Source organism: Lagopus muta, chromosome 2 (genome assembly GCF_023343835.1).
Source record: "Lagopus muta isolate bLagMut1 chromosome 2, bLagMut1 primary, whole genome shotgun sequence".
NCBI lineage: Eukaryota > Metazoa > Chordata > Aves > Galliformes > Phasianidae > Lagopus > Lagopus muta.
Genome location: NC_064434.1, coordinates 71,192,871 through 71,210,558, shown reverse-complemented (window position 1 = coordinate 71,210,558; position 17,688 = coordinate 71,192,871). Strand labels below are relative to the sequence as shown.

Below are 17,688 nucleotides of genomic sequence, written 5' to 3'. Positions count from 1 at the left end.
CACTAGTAAAATAAATAAATACAAATTTTATGCAAAAGTGCCTCTAATGTTCAGAGTGAACCTTCTCTGTTTATTTTGAGCCCATTGAACCTAAGCACAACAGAAAAGAGACTGATTCTGTCCAATTCTCATCCTTCCATCAAATATTCATATGCATTGATCAAATTCCACCCTTTCCTTAACCACGATCTTTTTTGAGCTGAGAAGTTCTATTTCACTTAGATTTTGAATTTTCCATTATTTAACTAAGGAGTTTCTTCTCTGCCCATTTCTTCAGCCTGTTGAGAATCCCTCTGAATGTCATCACAACCATCCTGGGGTATCAAGCACTCCTTCCAGTTTTGTATCATGAGCAGTCTCTAAGCACATACTCTGTCCCCTCATCTGGATCATTAATGAAGATGTTAAAACAGGATTGGACTCAGTATTGAGCCCTGGGGTTCACCACTGAATACTGTCATCTAGCTCAACCATACCACTGATCATATCTCTGTGAGTCTGACACTTTTCAATCCACATCACTATGCGTGCATCTAGATCACGCTTTATGTATGTACTGTAGCTGATAGAAGCCCCGGGTATTCAAATTGTTCACTTGGTCCCTCAATCAAAGTAAAATACACATATCCATAACCATTTAGAGTACGCTTGAAAGATTTTTATCTTTCTCTATCAGAAGTTATAGTCAGTCTCATTTTTCTTTTGTTAAAGAAATGGATGAGAGTTTCAAGTAGCAAAGTTTAAAATACATCTTCAGAACTATGTTTCACTGAACTGATCTTAAGATTGGTGTACTATCAGTCTAGACGATTACTATGCCGTGTGCAATTGCTGAAACTTGTTGATAGCTTCAGAGTCATCTGTAGTTCAGTGTCTTTATTCTGTGTCAAAGAATTCAGGAGATATTAATTTAAGTCTTTTTGCTGGTATGGGAAACTGCTTTGGAAAATATCATTTATCCTCCCACTGAAGTAAAGAATCAAAAATGTTGGAGGATTCTCGATAATCTCCCTCTTCTGATGCAGCCTTAGAATATTGTTGGTCTTCCAGACTACAGGAGTATGCTGCTGGCTCATGCCCAGCTTTTCGTCCATTAGGGCCCACAAGTCCTTGTCTGCAGAGCTGTTCTCAATGAGTTCTTCTCCCAGTCTGTACTCATATCTGGGATTGCCTCAACCCAAGTGCAGCACCTTGCATTTGGCCTTGTTAAACCTCATTAGATTCTTAAGTGCCCACTTTTCGGCCATGCCCATGTCCGTCTGGATGGCATCTCTCTCTTCTATTGTGCCAATTGTACCAGTCAGCTTGGTGTCATTGGCAAACTTGCTGAAAGAGTGCTCAATGCTACTGTCTGTGTCATCATTAAAGATGTTGGAAGAGTACCAGTCCCAAGTCAGACCCCTTGCGAGCAGCATTTATGGTTGACCTCAACCTGGACATAGAGCCATTGACAACAGCCCTCTGGCTGCAACCATCCAACCAGTTCTTTATTCACCTTATAACCCACCCTTCAAATCCATCTCTCTCCAATATAGAGATAAGGATGTTGTGCAGGACTATGTCAAAGGACTTGCACAAGTCTAGGTAGATGATATCAATTGCCCTTTCTCTATCCTCTGATGATGTCATTCCATCATAGAAAGCCACCAGATTGGTGAGGTATGATCTTCCCATGGTGAAGCCATGCTGGCTGTCTCAGATCACTCTTAGAATGGGAGGAATTTTGCTCCCTGACCCCTGTTTAGTGCTCCCAGGACACAAGTGGTGTGAGAAGCCTGAGGAAAAGAACATAAGTACCTCAGTCTTCTCCACATGTGAGTAGGCCAGCTCTTTTTTTTTTTCTTTTTTTTTTTTTTTTTTCATTTCTCAAATTCATTTGCCTGTTTCTTCTGCCCAACGTTTCTAAAGAATCCCTTTTTGTTGTTTTTCACATTCTCTTACCAAGTTCAATTCTATCTGTGCCTTGGCTTTCCTGGTTCCATCCCTGCGCATCTGAACAGCATCTCTAGATTTTTCTTAAGCCACCCACTTCCACTGCTTACACTTCTCCTTTTTTTTTTCTTTTTTTTTTCTTTTCCCTCATCCTGACCAGCCTTGCTCGTTTCCTGCCTTATCTGTCTTATTTCTTATTCAGGGGGATGAAGAGCTCTTGGGCTGTCAGAAAAGCATCCTTAAAGTGCTTGCCAGCTCTGTTCTGTTGCTGTGTCCTTCAGGATAGTTTCCCAGGGGATCTTGTCCAACAATTATTGAGAGCCAAGTTCAGCTCTCCCAACTCCAGCTGGGTACCAGAGATGGAAGAGAAGGAGCAGTGTGGCAGCATCCAGCTGGCACCTTGGGACTGACAAGATCCATATCTTTTGGTTATCTCTGTGTTGAGCTGAACTTGGCTCTCCTGAATTTCAGGGTCCTGAATAACATTTTCACCTGCTACTTGCTCATAGCTGATTCAAGTATCTTCTGAAATGAGATCTTCATCTTAATTCTCTCTCTCAATTATCTTTAAGATTATTTCAGAATCAGATTTCATTCTGAACTCAATTCTTTCAGAACTCAAATCCTTATGTCTTTACTTGGTTCTTCATTTATTGTCTCTGTTATATTCTCTTTGTTATTTACCTTTTCCATATCTTAGTCTGGAGTGCTTAGATGTTGGTTTTCCCAATCCTGGGTTTTTCAAGTCTTCTTACAGACTTCTGGTTAATTTTGAAAGTGTTTCTCTTCAATGTCACAAAAATCCATCCTATTTGTTTTCTCAGTAGTTCTTACTTCTTGCCTGTAGCTTCTCGAGCCTTTACCCCTGCAATTATAATCTTCTTATGTGTTTGTCTTCATATTGACTGGGAATTGGAGATGTGCCTTGCTCTTCTTGAGTACCACTTTCCATCAGTGGAGACTGCAAGGATCGTTACTGCCTCACTGTTTGCTCTGTGAAGTCAAACACCATGGTTGTTTTGTGTTTTTGTTCTCCCTTTTTTTATTTCCTGACTAGCTCCTTTCATCCAATGCATGTGTCCTGTCTGTATTCCTCCTGCCCTTTTCATACAACACTGTGGGCATAGAGGCTTTTAAGAAGCTTCAAGTTGTTTGTTGGCTTGCTAATGCCAAGATTCTGTAACAAAGGTCGAAAGACAACAAAGGTTCTTTCATAAAGGAGAGATTGTCAGCTTCAGCTCTTCAGAGAAGGACCTGCCAGACAGTTATTATCCCCCTAAAACTAGGAGAGAAAAAGTGGGAGCAGCCTTATGACCTGAGCTTGCCTTAAGCAGTTGTATACATCTGTTGTGTAAAGAAATTGTTTTAAACTAAAACACATTTAATATTTTTCAAATGATATTTTTCCCTTGTTTGATGCATGTCTGGACTACTTAGATGTCATAACTTGGGAATGTTTTTCTTTTCATTTTTTACCAAATAAGTTGTCTGAGGCCATTTGGATTTTATCCAATATCTTGAGGTTGCTCTGTAGTTGATGCAGAGAGTCAATAGAGTTCAGGAGTAACCTCTGGGAGCTACTTCAGAGAGTCACAGAAAAGAAAATGTATGTTTATCTTACTTAATTGCACAAGTCTAAGAAAAACTAAGCTAATAAATTCTGCTTTTTAATCAAATCTATACAATTATATGAAATCAATCTGTTTTATCATATGGATTTAATAGATGCATGGTGAGTTCTTGTGACACCTTGTGAGAATTGCCAGAGAGTAAGAATAAACATATACAGTAATAGAAGAGATTACTTTCAAAGTTTAAGTTGGAGGAATGTAACTAGTTATTGTACTGACACATGTAGATAATAGCTCTTTATTGAGCAGGATGATATATATTGATTTGAAATGGTGATAACAACAGAATTGCAATAAAATTGATGATCACCATAAATACCTTTCTATCGCTACAGCCCCCCTTAGTAGTTCAGATCTGCAACACATTGACCTAATGTTGAATTGTAACCAGTTATTCCAGTTTTGTTATGCTAACAAATCATTCATAAGGATGAGTGAAATCTAAAAATTAAAAATCATGTTTCTGTGGGCTCTCGACAACCTCAAATGCCATTGAGTAAAATAACTTTTACCTAAAATCAGTTTTTTAAATAGTTAAACTGATGTCTGCATGATTGCTTTACTGGATCAAGCAATGCTTTTTGTATCCTTTCATCTCTAGACTTTCATAACTTTGGAAACTGAGAATAACATTCTCATTATGTGAATTTATGGAGCCCAATAATGTAAGTTTTAAATAAATTTTTAAGATCTTAAAATACACATTTATCTTTACATATTCTTTAAACTGAATTTTAAAAGTTTAAAAAGTAATTAAGTAAATATATCATGGTGTACTGGCACAAATTCTATAATCTTTATCCAGTGGAATAAGTTGTGATTTTATAAATAGAAGTTAGATAATGGTCCAAGTATTTAATAGGAAATCGCATTTAATTTCATCAGTTATTTTTCATACAAGATAACAGTTCCATAGCTAAATAAACAAATAAATAAAATCCCTGTTAGATTACAGGCATGAAATAATTTGTTGTCATTGTTTCTGATCTACAGAGTTACAGTTATGGTCTTATGTATCTCAGTAAACTGCCAATCTGTTCTTTAGCCAGTGTTTGTGAAGCAGTAAATTATTACTTTCCATATAAATGCTGAATTGAATAGTTGGGCACTTTTACATTAAAATAAATAGTCTTATGTGACAAAGGAAGTCATGTAAAATAGTTCAGTTTAGCCATGGAGTATCGTGGGATTTTTGTGACAGTTAAGAAGGTGGGGTCCATTTTGGATTCCAAAGTAACATTTTTAGATTTTCATGCTTTTTTAAAAATTTTTTTTATTCCTCTCTCATTGTAATTTATCCTTGAAGGGAATATATTTTAGTACAGTAAAAATACTTGTTTAAAGGCATTGAAATTAATTTTCTTTGATGGAGAGTTTGTTGGCTGTTCTTACATCATGCTATAAGGATTTAGTTAGCAAGCTAAGTCAAACTGATGTTAGTAACAATCTGTTTTGCTTTTAGAGCCCATGGATATTCTTACAATACTTTAGAAAACCCCTACAAAGTAATTAATAAGGGATATAATGATAGTTGCCTTTCTCAATTACTAAGACAAACTGTGAAATCAATATCCTAATAATTAAAGTTGGAGAGGGAATGTTTTATTTTTAACACTTAAGATTTATGGGAATGAAGGAATGAATGAAATAATACATAGAAATCAGCAGAAGAATGATTGAAATAGTTGCCTACTTAATTGTTGAACTTCCTATTCAAATAATGAATATGACTGCCTGAAAAATTACACAGTGTGCTAAACTAATATTAACGTTGCTTTATCAACTGCACACTCTTTGTTCTGTTTGTTTTGTATATAAGGTTTTATGAAAATCTTTAATTGAATAATCAATCTTATGGTTGTTTTTTTTTTTCTCTGAGAACCTTCTGTGTTCACATAATGTTATCGCCCTGCTTTGGAAATGAATCAAGGTTGCACTGCTAGAGGCTATTGTGCCTTAGACGTTGGTCTCATTTGTTGCACATAGTGAATAATATGTGGAATCTTATGAAGAGAAAGATGGTCTTATAAGAAGTTGAATGTTGCACTGGAGAAGTTCTTTCTATTTAGGCTTCTCCAGTATAAATGTTCATGCAATTCTGTGCAATTTGCTTAACTTGCCTTTACCACATGATTCCTCATTCTAGGAATCCAATATTTGTGCTCCATGACTTTTCAGAAGGGTGAGACAATGTTAGAAATATTCATAAAGGAACTGGTTTGAAGTGGTAGTCTGAATAAATGTGACATTCATGCAGGGGAGGTGGGAGAGACCAAATTGATCTTCTGAAATTAATTGATAATTTTATAATATTGGTTTTTCTGTAGCTCCATTTCTTTTCTGTGATAGAAGACTTTTAAGGTCTTCTTACCTCTGTAGGTATGCTAAAACAGAAAGCCAATCTCTGATGCTCTGTGATAAGAGAAACTGGAAGGAAATGAGTTTTATACCCAGTGAAATTATGCACCTATCAAATAATTTCTCATCGTAAATGAGTACAGAAATACAACTGAATATCTAACGTATTCAATCATAATGATAATTACATATTGAGCAGCATCTCTCCAGCAAACTCTGATCTTTCTATGCATGGAATGAGATAAAGAACTCTGCTAAAAGCAAAATACTAAATATATTGTTTCACTCCACTGACAGAAAGAGAGTAAAATGAAGTTGTATGCAGAATTAATTTTGAGATTTCTTACCTTCTGAGTTCTTAAGTTTGCAGAAATAATGTTCTTTTACAGTGTTAGCATGATTCCTTAGATTTTGTTTAAAATAACACAAGAAATTCTATGTCCAACTACATCATCAGAGTTTACTCATTAGATTTTCCTGTTGAGTTTTTTGTCCTTTGTTTGTTGGTTTGTTTTGTTGTTGGTTTTTGTTCTATTGTGCTTGGTTGTTGGTTTTTTTTGTTTCGTTTGTTTGCTTTAGCCACAGAATAAGCTTGAAAAAACAGGAATTCTGAGTTCTGTTTTAGAGTACTCCAGTGACCCTTCTTTATCTCATCTTTATCACAGTATGCCCTGCACTAGCTACAAATATGCACCCACAATGCTTTATCCTCTGTATTATGACTGTAATTTTTTCTTTACCTCTTTTGGGGTCTGAGGTTTTTATGCTACATGATAAACACTGTTCCTATTCAAGTACCATAAAATTCAGCAGCCAGAAGCATTTGGTGGTTTACACTGGGTAGATACAGAATATGTGGAGTGCAGTTGTTAAAGTTACACGCATCTTCTTTTCAGTAACCTTGAATAGCATTTTTAACATTTAACATTTATTATTTAGTTAATATAATATAATATAATATAATATAATATAATATAATATAATATAAAATTATATTATATAATTAATTATATAATTAATATAATATAATATATTATATAATATAATAATATAATATATATTGTTATATAAAATTAATTATTATTATTATAGTTAACATTTTTATAATACCTAATTTTGATCTGCTTACTGAAACACTGGGAGTGAAGGTATTACTTTAAGGTTTTGCTGAGAAGCCTTGAGGGATAGCATCTATACGAATCTGCACTGTGTATTTGTGTTAGGTCATTTGTCCCAAAGTATTTTCAAGGTTAGGACTGTACACGCTTTATAAACATTTTATGCAACTTTATAACAATTTCTTTAAGTGTTTTTAATTTAGTCAGAAATTATGAATGTTGAGTTTTCGACAAAAGCAAATTTTGATTAGGACTGAGCTCAAGGACAGAGTAGTGAAATTTGACCGTTTCTTGCTTTAACTTGGTGTGCATCAATAGAATTTTTCAGGCTGTTCACAGAATTAAATTAGTACATACTATCTATCTATCAAGCAGAGAAACAATAGGTACTATTGTGAGAATGTGAGATATAAATGCAGTGGTAATCATTGGTAATCTCTGTTAATGAATTGGTGAAACAATTATTGTTAACACAAGTCCAGCTTGAGTCTGCAGAAAATACCCCAGAGGCAGACTGATCTTTTGGGCAACAGTGTCACTAATGTTATCTGAGCTTTCTGGGAATGCTAGTAGTATTTAATGATGCTGTAAGATTCAAACCAAAGTTGTAAGCTTTCCAACTTGTCTCTTTCTTCTGCGTCACAATTTGTCTTCACAGCATGGAGACTCCCAGAGGAATATTAGGAAGTACTATTTAGAAATAAATGGAAAAACATATTTATTTACAAGTTAATCACTGACATCACAGTGTAGTCAGTGGGAAGAACAGGACAGATTATAAAGGCTATTTCTCAATAATGATGATAGAATCATAGAATAACTTGGGTTGGAAGGGACCTTAAAGATCATCTAGTTGCAACCCCCTGCTGTAGGCAGGGCTGCCACCCACCAGCTCAGGCTGCCTGGGGCCCACCCAATCTGGCCTTGAATGCCTCCAGGTATAGGGCATCCATAGCTTTGCTGGACAGTCTGTGCCAGCACCTCACCAGCCTTTGAGTAAAGAATTTCCTCCTCAAATCTAGCCTAAATCTCTCTTCTTTTCGTTTGAAGCCATTCACTCTTGCCATATCACTATCACACTCTGAAGAAAGTTGATCTCTCCCTGCTTTTTACAAGCTTCCCTCAAGTACTGAAAAGGCGCAATGATGTCTCCCCAGAGCCTTCTCCTCCCCAGGCTGAAAAATCCCAGCTCCCTCAGCCTGTCTTCATAGGAGAGGTGTTCTTCACATTAATATATAAATTAAAGCTTAATATTTTCGTCTTTTTGAAGAGAAACAAGAGAGAGAAAACTTTTGAGCACAGGAGAGCGAATCCTCTATTTTGACATGTTTCCCACCTGCTTGGCATGATAGCTTTGCAGCATGCAAAGGACAGCTTAACGCTATATGAACACCTCTAAGCACCCAGAAAAAAATGCCTGTACATCTGACTACAAGATTGTTTTTTCTGTTCTCTCCAGTAAGGCTGATCGTGATTTTTGTTCATCCAACAGGGGTTGTTCAGAACTTTGTCGTATACCCATGGTGGAATACAAACTTGACAGTGAAGGCACCCCATGTGAGTATAAAACCCCTTTCAGAAGAAATACCACTTGGCATCGGGTGCCGACTCCCGCTGGGCAGCCTCTCTCTCGTGCCTCTCCAATCCTAGGAACATCTGACAGACTGCAGTGCCAGCAGCTTCTCCAGCAGGCTCAGACAGCCATTCCTCGCAGCACTTCTTTTGATAGGAAACTGCCAGATGGTGCAAGGTAGTATACCTTTAATGCCCATCATTTTCCTAATATGCCTTAGATATCTCTGTTCTGTAGAACTCTGGTGTACTTGATTTTAAACAACTTTTGAAGATTCATGCTATTTTGTTGAGTTTCAACAATAATTCTGAGGTTGTATCAGAGGGAATTAATTGATTACAGTTCATTCTATATGAAACAAGTGACTTCTGTTGTTCGTGATAAGAGTGTACTCTAAGAGGATCCTACTGATGAGGACACCAACATTCCCCTTTAGTCCCAAATCAGTAAAGTAGGAAACCCTAGTTACTTTTTGATCTAAACAATGTCCTGTCCTCCACCTTTTGGGATCCTATTTAAGCAATTAAGGGTGTAAATAAAATGAACCCATCCCTCTAAAAATGAATGATTTAATCTCATTACCACACTATTTGCATAGTTTCAAAGGATTGTGTAACTCATTACTAGTCCTTATGCTTTCCCCTGCTTTTAATTAAACAAAGCAGAGCTTGTGATTTGAATATATAATGTATGGTAGATGATGGGATGGTATCTTTAAATCTTAGCTCTGTTCTAATTCAATTGTAATCATAACAAAAGAATTTCTTTTTAAAAATTGTAAATACATACATCTTTAATTATTTAGGAAAACTTTAGGTCTTGTGCTCTCTGTCCCTTATTGTTCGCATTATTTCTGCTTAATGTCCTTCTCTCTGGAGTGATGTAGTTCTCATCTTCAAGGATATAATATTGCATGTTTGGAATAGCTAAATTATATAAAAATCTGAAGTACGATTCTTGTACATCCTTAAAATTTCTGGCTGAAATCATTAAATGCTGTTACTGCTATACTGTCTACCTTATTTAGTAGAAGAGCTCTGACATCTCATTACAGATATTTTTGGAAAAATCTAACATAAGGAAAAAATACATTGAATGTTCCTCAAATATATCAGGTTTGATGGGTATTTGTTAAGCATACTAAATGTGAATGAATAGGGAAAGAATGAAAAATTTCTGAAATTTCCAAATTTCCAAATTTTGTTTCCAAATACTCATTTCCAAAAAATGTTCACAAACAAATTTCAATTCTTACTCTCCATAAAGCACATAAAAAGCTTGGAATACAGAGGCTCTCTCTTCTCATGAAGCAATCTCTAGATTACTTAAACAAATCAAGTGCAGTGCATGAGTGCTATTCTGGGGAAGGCATGATACAGAATATAAATAATGAAAAAGGAGAGAAACGATCAATTATGATATGTGGGTCCTGAAACATGAAATGTTTCTAATTGGCAAGGTCGTTTCCACATAGCAAGAGGCATAGCTAATAGCTTGACAGAGAGATGTGATTAAAACAAGAGTTTGAAGTGAGGTTGATTAGTACTTATAGTCTTGTAAATGTGAAAATGTGTACTCAGACTAGGAAAATGATGAAGAGTTTTTAGAGGGTTGAGCTGCAATACCATTTTAGTCAAATTGAAGAGGAGTGAAGGCAGGGAAAAGTAGGTTGATTAAAAAAAAGGAAGTTATCGCAGATAATCTGAAAATGAGCTAACGTTGAAGTCTGCGATAAAGAGGTTCTTTTTACAGATAAAAAGAGGAAGAAACAACAGAAATGTTTATAGATACAGCAAAAAGCTTTAAAAGGCTAGATATAGCAAAAGGCATCAGCAGCAACAGTTTAACTACTGTGACATGTGACAAGTTAGGTGCCCAGACCAAAGATGAAATTAAAAACTGGGAGCTGAACACCTGTACTCCTAGAACTCCTCCTGGGGAGAGTTCTTTGAGAAGGAAATTTAAATGTTTTGCCTGTAATTTGTCCTTGAGAAATACGCAGATATGTTTGAAATCTACTTCTTTTACAATTCACCTAGTTCTGTGACAGCTTCTCCTAATTAGTGTCTAAAAGTGAAGCTTCAGTTGGACTCACTTTTTTGGCTTTTCACAGCAAGAAGATTCTGTATACTTTAGTCTTTGAGTCACAGTGGTAGATGAGCGCGTTCTTTCACCTGGAGTCCAGAATCCATTCCAAGTATCAGACAGATGCTACTGTTCTGTGAACGAGCAGTGAGGCATCCTCAGAATACATTTCTGTGGTCCTGATTTTGTTGCCACTTTTTGTGTAGCAGGCTAATAAGTAGGCACTTGTCTGGGAAATAGGTTGGCAATATCCAAGGTTTGAGGATAATGTCCTAAATATTAATTTGAAGGCTCGAAATGTGTGGGATGATAATTTGGCATTTCTTTAAAGCTGGTTCATTTAAGCAAGAAGTGCTGCATTCTTGGCAATAAGAGGAAAGAACACACAATTGAAATTCAACTGTATGCTACAGAATAATTTGCTTGATTGTGAAAGGCTTAGTCCTGTCAGTGCTTATCAGAATGGGATATGCTGAAGAATTAGGCACTCAACCATCTACATGTTTATCATACGTGTGTTTGATGGTTAGACAAAATATAAAGCAAATGTCTTTGAAATTTTCAAGCTGAACTCTGAAGTTGCATATTGAACTTCATGTGCTTGGGAAAGTGTGGTGCTTAAATCTAAAACAACCTTTTTCCAAGTCTTCCCTGAGTATATAAATTCATTCCTACATATTATCTTGAAAAAAAATTGAGATAATGTAGCTGAGTGAAATTGCAGAGTTATGGATTGATATGCACAGAAGTGAAGAGTTGGAGGCTGATCAAAAACAAATTTCGGCAGTGCATTTCAGCTGCCCAGAAAGGCAGAGGTTCCTATGCATGAATTTAGAGGTCTAATCCACCTGCTCTGACTTGTATGTAATCCCACTTGTTCAGAGGAAAAAATGAAAATTTGTGATTAATCATGAAATAAGTGATGTATTTAGAAAATTCTGAAAAAGAATGTACATTAAGTATATTTTATCTGTTTTGTTTGTAAAAGTGAATGTATATTTAAAAAAAAAAAACAAAAAAAAACAACAACAACAACAAAAAACAACAGTTCAAGTCTGAAACTTTATGAATATTTCAGTGCACTGTTAATGACTCTAGTCAACATTACAGAAGTTCTCCAAGCAACCAGTCTTCCTCCAGTGACCCAGGTCCCAGTGGTAGCAGCCAATGGAGACAGCAAGTGGGATATGATGGGTATTGATTTTATTTTATTTTTCTAATCTTTCTGAATCTCCCATGCATCTTTTTTCTGAAACAAATTTTATATGGATGTTCCATATCATAGATTTATTTGGGAAATCTATTAGTAAACTTTTAAGACTCCTGAGGTTTGATGTAGTTTAATCTGTATGCTAATATAATTTTACTCATACTACTAAATTCTTTAGGACCAAACTATTATTTTACAATTTTGGTAAATAACAAACAGTTCTTAGTTCTGCTTTCCCAGGACAGGACAGAAATCAGTTGGTAACTCAGAACTGAGACCATATAGTGATTTCTCCTCCTTTAGTTTCACCGGGGGAGTATTTAATTTACAAATGACCTTTATAGACTTGTAAGGTTTTATTTCCTACTGTTCTTGTTCCAGTGGTATCCATTCCTTAGTATCTCTCCTCAAAAAAGTAACAGTATTTCATAAGTATCATCTCCCTTTAAGGCTATTGCAATATGTAGGTGTTATGTTTGCATGCCTGTTAATCCCTTGGTGCTGAAAGTTTTAGAAATTAGTTATCCATGAATAAAAAACCAACATGCTGTTCAAGTTTTAAAAATATTACGTGAAAAAATCTGTTCATCACTTTAAATGAATCACTTTGTTGTACAAAGTTAGCTGAAATGCTTATAAAATGTTGGGATGTGGCAGCATTTAGATAGTGTAATGAAAAAGCATTTGGCTTTTGGAAACTATCTGTAAGAAAAAAATGTAAATACTGAAAGCATCGTCTTGCCTATGCAAAAAATTCCTTTGGCATAGCTGTTTGTGCATGCAGATGTAAATGCTATATCTTGGAGACTGTTCACTGAAATCTCTGACAGCTAAATAGGTGCAAATATTTAAAAAAAAAACTTTTTTTTTTCCACAGTATATGCATAAAAATCTATCTGGTGTCTTTTTACTGGCACAGAGATTACTAACTGCGATTTTATTTTTGTTATGTTGCTTTGTGAAATAACTTAATTTCTGCAATTTTTACAGTAGAATTTGTATTTCAGATTGTAATCTCAAATAGATTTAATTCTAAAATGAGTGCAGACAATCATTCATAATGTTATGTAAAAATGAAGGAACAAAGTTTACAAAATATAAAGCATTTTATCTAGCAAACACGTTCTGAGTGTGAAAACTTGCAAACATACCATTATTTTCTGTGGGGCTTAGTTTATTAAGCAGTTAAGTATGCATTACCATAGTTATCCTCTGCAAAACCCTTTGGCTACTGTAGCTCCAAGAATGCATTTCTTTTTAAAGCTCAAAGTCATCGTGGTCTGTTCACACTGAAGGACATAAGTGTGCTGTTGAGAAAATTGTATGTAAATATGTCTATTCAGTGTTTGGAAATGTTACTATACTTGCTTGGTGGGAGAAATAATGACTGTTTAAACAAATCACTTTACTAAATTTTTTCTTTGAAGAGTAGAAAGTGTTGTTTGTCATGTAAATATTTTTCTAGAAAAAAAAAAACAAATGGCTTGATTTTCTGCTTATGTTAAAAGGTGCCAATCCCCTTTGCTTCATGAACACCAAGGTTCAGGCTCACTGGAGATTGAAGGAGGCAGAGAACGAGATGAAAATTTGGAAGGAACTAGACATTCTGGTAATAACAAATACCAAATCTCAAAAATAAATGCTCTTTCCACTGTAATACTTGCAAAAGTGCAGCCACTTTCTGATGTAACAGTTTTACACCCAAAAAGTGGTTATATGACATGACAGTGAAAGATGGAGCTGTTACAGACAATCTAATAGAATATGGTGTGGGATATCTAGATATCCAAATGAGCTCCTGAACATCAGGAAGCATCATGAATGATGGAAAACAGGTTGAATTTCACTTAATTATGTTTGAAAAATTAGATTTTAATGATTCTGCAAAGTTGCACATCTCTGATTCCAAAGAGTGTACAGGTTTGAAACCTGATGCTAAGCCATGTGCTCTTTTCTTTGTACAGTATACTCATCTTTTTAGCATTCAGAAATTAAAACACAATTATTTATGGCAGAAACCAAGTGGCATGCACCATCGACCAAAATCCTCAGCTCCTACAAAGACCGGGCTTTACAAAAAGATGGCAGTGGCAAGGAGTCGCCAAACAAACTTTCACATGTAAGTCTTTACCTCACTTTGCAAAGGAACCTTAACATTCTTCTGGGCATTCCCTGTTTATTCAACTCGATTTGCCAAATAGCTATTAGCTTTGGGATAGCCAGTGAAATTCACACTTTAAACATACAATACTCTGTGGATTCTTTAAGTATTATAGAAAATGTCTATCCTGTAGTTTATTTTATTTATTTATTTATTTATTTGACCTTTTCTTTTCCTGTTCCTTTCCACTTTGGTTCTGTTTTACATTTACAATAGAAAAAGAGTCCTTTTTGCTGGACACTTACCAAAGTAGCTCCTTGGGAAAACTGCTCATTTGTATTTTTATCAGTTGTTCTGTTGTTTTTAAGGTCATGGCCATTTTGTAAGGGATAGAAGAAATGCAAATACAACCCCTACTTTTTTTAAAAATAATTTTCTCAAATTCTGAGGCGTGTTAATTCCTATATGGAGTGGGAATGTTATTTCTGGAGTCTGGTTTTTCAAACTGCTTTACTGTATTAGTAACAACTATGTGTATATACATCTGCTAGGAGGGAAATCTCATTAAAAAATAAAAGATTGAAAAAATAAGGGTCTCCCTACCCATTTATATTCTGCGTAGTAGAAGCCCATCTGCCTTTGCTCTGGCTACTCAGAGATGTTACAAAGATAAGTTAATCCAGCTTTCTATAAAATCTCTTTTTAGGAAAGAAAAGCAAAACACAAAAACTTTATTGACACAAACGCGTGACATAATTCTTCCACTTCAGTTGCCATACTTTGTTTGGAGGCGTATTACTGAAGTTACTTTCATCTGGTACACATACATTGCACTTGGCTGGAGTTCAAGCGGCCATACATCCAATTGGATTCGATTCAATAAACAGTGTATTTCACCCACACAGAGAAAAAGCCAAGGGTAATTCATTCTCCTGTGATCTTCAGATTTGCAGCAGAAATTGTTTAAACAAATAATTATGAATGCTTCTAGCTGTAGCAAATGCTTGTTTCAACTCTCTAGAAATTCAATTTTATGGATGTTAAGCAAGTCCTATAATCAAAAAATTCAAGTGAGATCTTATGATTTGCAATATAAGATGGAAATAGAGCCTAGTATTCACTTGTATTTGCTGCCTCAAATTAACACTAAGGTTGGCAAAGACCTCCAAAATCATCTAGTCCAACTGTCCACCTACCACCAATATTTCCTAACTAAACCGTGTCCCTTAGTATCACATCTAAATGTAGGACGATAACTCAACTACTTCCCTGGGGAACCCATTCAAGCACCTGATCACTCTTTCTGAGAATAAATTTTTCCTGATATCCAACCTGAATCTCCCTTGGCACTACTTGAGGCCATTCCTTCTAGTCCTATCCTAGTCTGTTTAGCAATTATGCAATTATTTAATAGAAACTAGTGGTATAATTTGTTTTTTCATACTTTGCAATTATAGCATTCCATAAAAAAATAACAAAGTAATCTTTGAATGGCACAAATTCAGTAATTTACATTAAAATTAAGATTTTATAATTAAATTGAGGTGGTTCTTTTTTGTTTTCCTCTTGCTGTTAAGATTGGAGATAAAAGCTGTTCAAGCCACTCAAGCAGCAACACCCTATCTAGCAATACATCCAGCAACAGTGATGAAAAGCACTTTGGTTCTGGAGATCTTATGGATCCTGAGCTGCTTGGATTAACATATATAAAAGGAGCTTCAACTGACAGTGGAATTGATACAGCTCCTTGTATATCTGCACCTCTTCTGGCCCCTCTGCATCTTGCTGGCAGCAGGTCTGGAGTACACTGTCGTACTGAGCAATGGACTGAGTCTTCTGAAACTGCTGGGCTAGATGAGGATCCAGCTAAGATATATGCTGTTCACAGCTATGCCTCTGCTATTTCTGCCAGTCATACGGCTGAAGGAAGTATGGGAGACCTCAGTGAAATCTCTTCTCATTCCAGGTATGTGTTTCTTATAAATTAGGGATTTGGGTTTATAGATTGATGTTCAGATAATTTTTTGTTGTTGTTATTGAATTTTTTTTCCTCACTTTTCTTTGAAAACATACCTGATATTGATTTTTGTTGTATTCAAATACCCGTGAGGAATTATAGCGTTTTTCAGGTAATTTTTGATGAGTCTGCTTAAGGAGCATGACTAGTCCTGCTTCCAGATCTGATCAAGAATGTGTGTGTAGCTTTGTACAAATTGCTTAGGTTTTCAAAGCTGAGAAACATCTGATTAAAAATGAAGTGGTATAATAAATTGAATTCTTCAGTTGTATTTGTTTTTGTAGTATTTGTGAAGGTCATTCTCACAATGTATTTCTAGGATATGTTTTGACAATAATTTCACTTCTATTTGGGAATTCACCATGTGCTATTACTGAGAAGTTTACTGAAATTTCTTGGATTTAATCTTTGACAATCCCATGATATTCTACAAGTGATTGAGAGCTAGAATGTTAGAAAACAATTTTACTTTCGTTGATGACGAAGGAAACATAAGATGCTTTCATGATACTTTGTGTCATTCATGTGAATTTAAAATTAGTCTTTCCTCATCTTTCTTGGTTGTAAGGAGGGTTGTAGGTCCAAACACCCCAGTCATGTTACTTTGACATCAGACTTTCCCCTATATTTCCCCTATATTTTCCCCGATATTTTTTTCCCCTAGAACTTATTTCACAGACTTATTTAGTACAGGGCAACAAATTACATCAGATAAATGATGAAGAGAATCAAAGAAATTAAAATTGGCAATTTTTACATAAAATGAAACTGCATTGTATACCATCAACTCTAATTTACCTTGTTGTGGCGTATACTTTACGCTTTTGTATCTTGAGCTGTATTTCTAGCTGTGTTTGCACTCTTCTTTTTGTTACCAATGGAATGTATGTATGGTACACCTGTTAAAAGGAAACTGTGAAAGTACACTTTTCAACTGGTTGTCTTTATCTCCCATTTCCCATTGTATGATGACTTTAAATTTGAGACTTTGGTCTATGTGTGGAAGTTTTTATTCTGTAAAGTAATGGAAGGAAATGGAAGTTTTTATTCTGTAAAGTAATGGAAGAAAATTGTTCTTCTTTTCATCTCGTTTTTCTTCTGAATGTCAATTAGGACAGGAAAATAACAAAATAATATTCTCATTTCTTCATATGCTTGATTGAATTAGTCTTCAAAGCTTACTTTAAGTGTTAGACTTTTTCTTTATAATTTATGGGGAATAGCTTTGACTGGTACAGTAGTTCTTTTTGTGAAAAGTAAGTACATAGTTTCACACTAAGCTTTTACCACATCTGTGATAATGTAGAAGCTTCAGATTTACTCTGCTTTGTATGTGTTGAAATTTAGTTTTACAGATTAGGAAGAAATATGCTCTTTTCTGGGACTTCATCATAGAGGGCTGTAATTGATTTCTGATGGCTAAAATATGTATTTTCAGCACTTGTGTGACTGCTTTCATAATTAAGGTTCCATGCAACTATTAAGTATTATGCTGATCACTTATTTGGAATAAATATGCCATAGATTCCTTTAAAAAACAATTAAAAATATATAGATTAAATAGATTGTAAGTGAGTTTATCCAGAGATTTACAAAGTAGCAATTATAGTTGAGATGACAACTCATGTTAGGACTGACCAATTCCACTTTGCAATAGTGATGT

At 35.1% G+C, this 17,688-nt stretch overlaps 1 protein-coding gene across 5 annotated transcripts in view; it reads left to right on the top strand.

Annotated features, from left to right (window-relative positions):
* SIPA1L2 (signal induced proliferation associated 1 like 2) overlaps nt 1-17,688 on the top strand; it is a 141,373-nt gene that overhangs the window by 97,525 nt on the left and 26,160 nt on the right. For all 5 annotated transcript variants that reach the window (XM_048935151.1, XM_048935150.1, XM_048935147.1 and 2 more), the window contains exons 11-15: nt 8,532-8,789; nt 11,808-11,891; nt 13,416-13,516; nt 13,923-14,026; nt 15,586-15,974. In XM_048935151.1, coding sequence (XP_048791108.1) covers nt 8,532-8,789; nt 11,808-11,891; nt 13,416-13,516; nt 13,923-14,026; nt 15,586-15,974 — 936 coding nt within the window. The remainder of the gene's footprint in view (nt 1-8,531; nt 8,790-11,807; nt 11,892-13,415; nt 13,517-13,922; nt 14,027-15,585; nt 15,975-17,688) is intronic.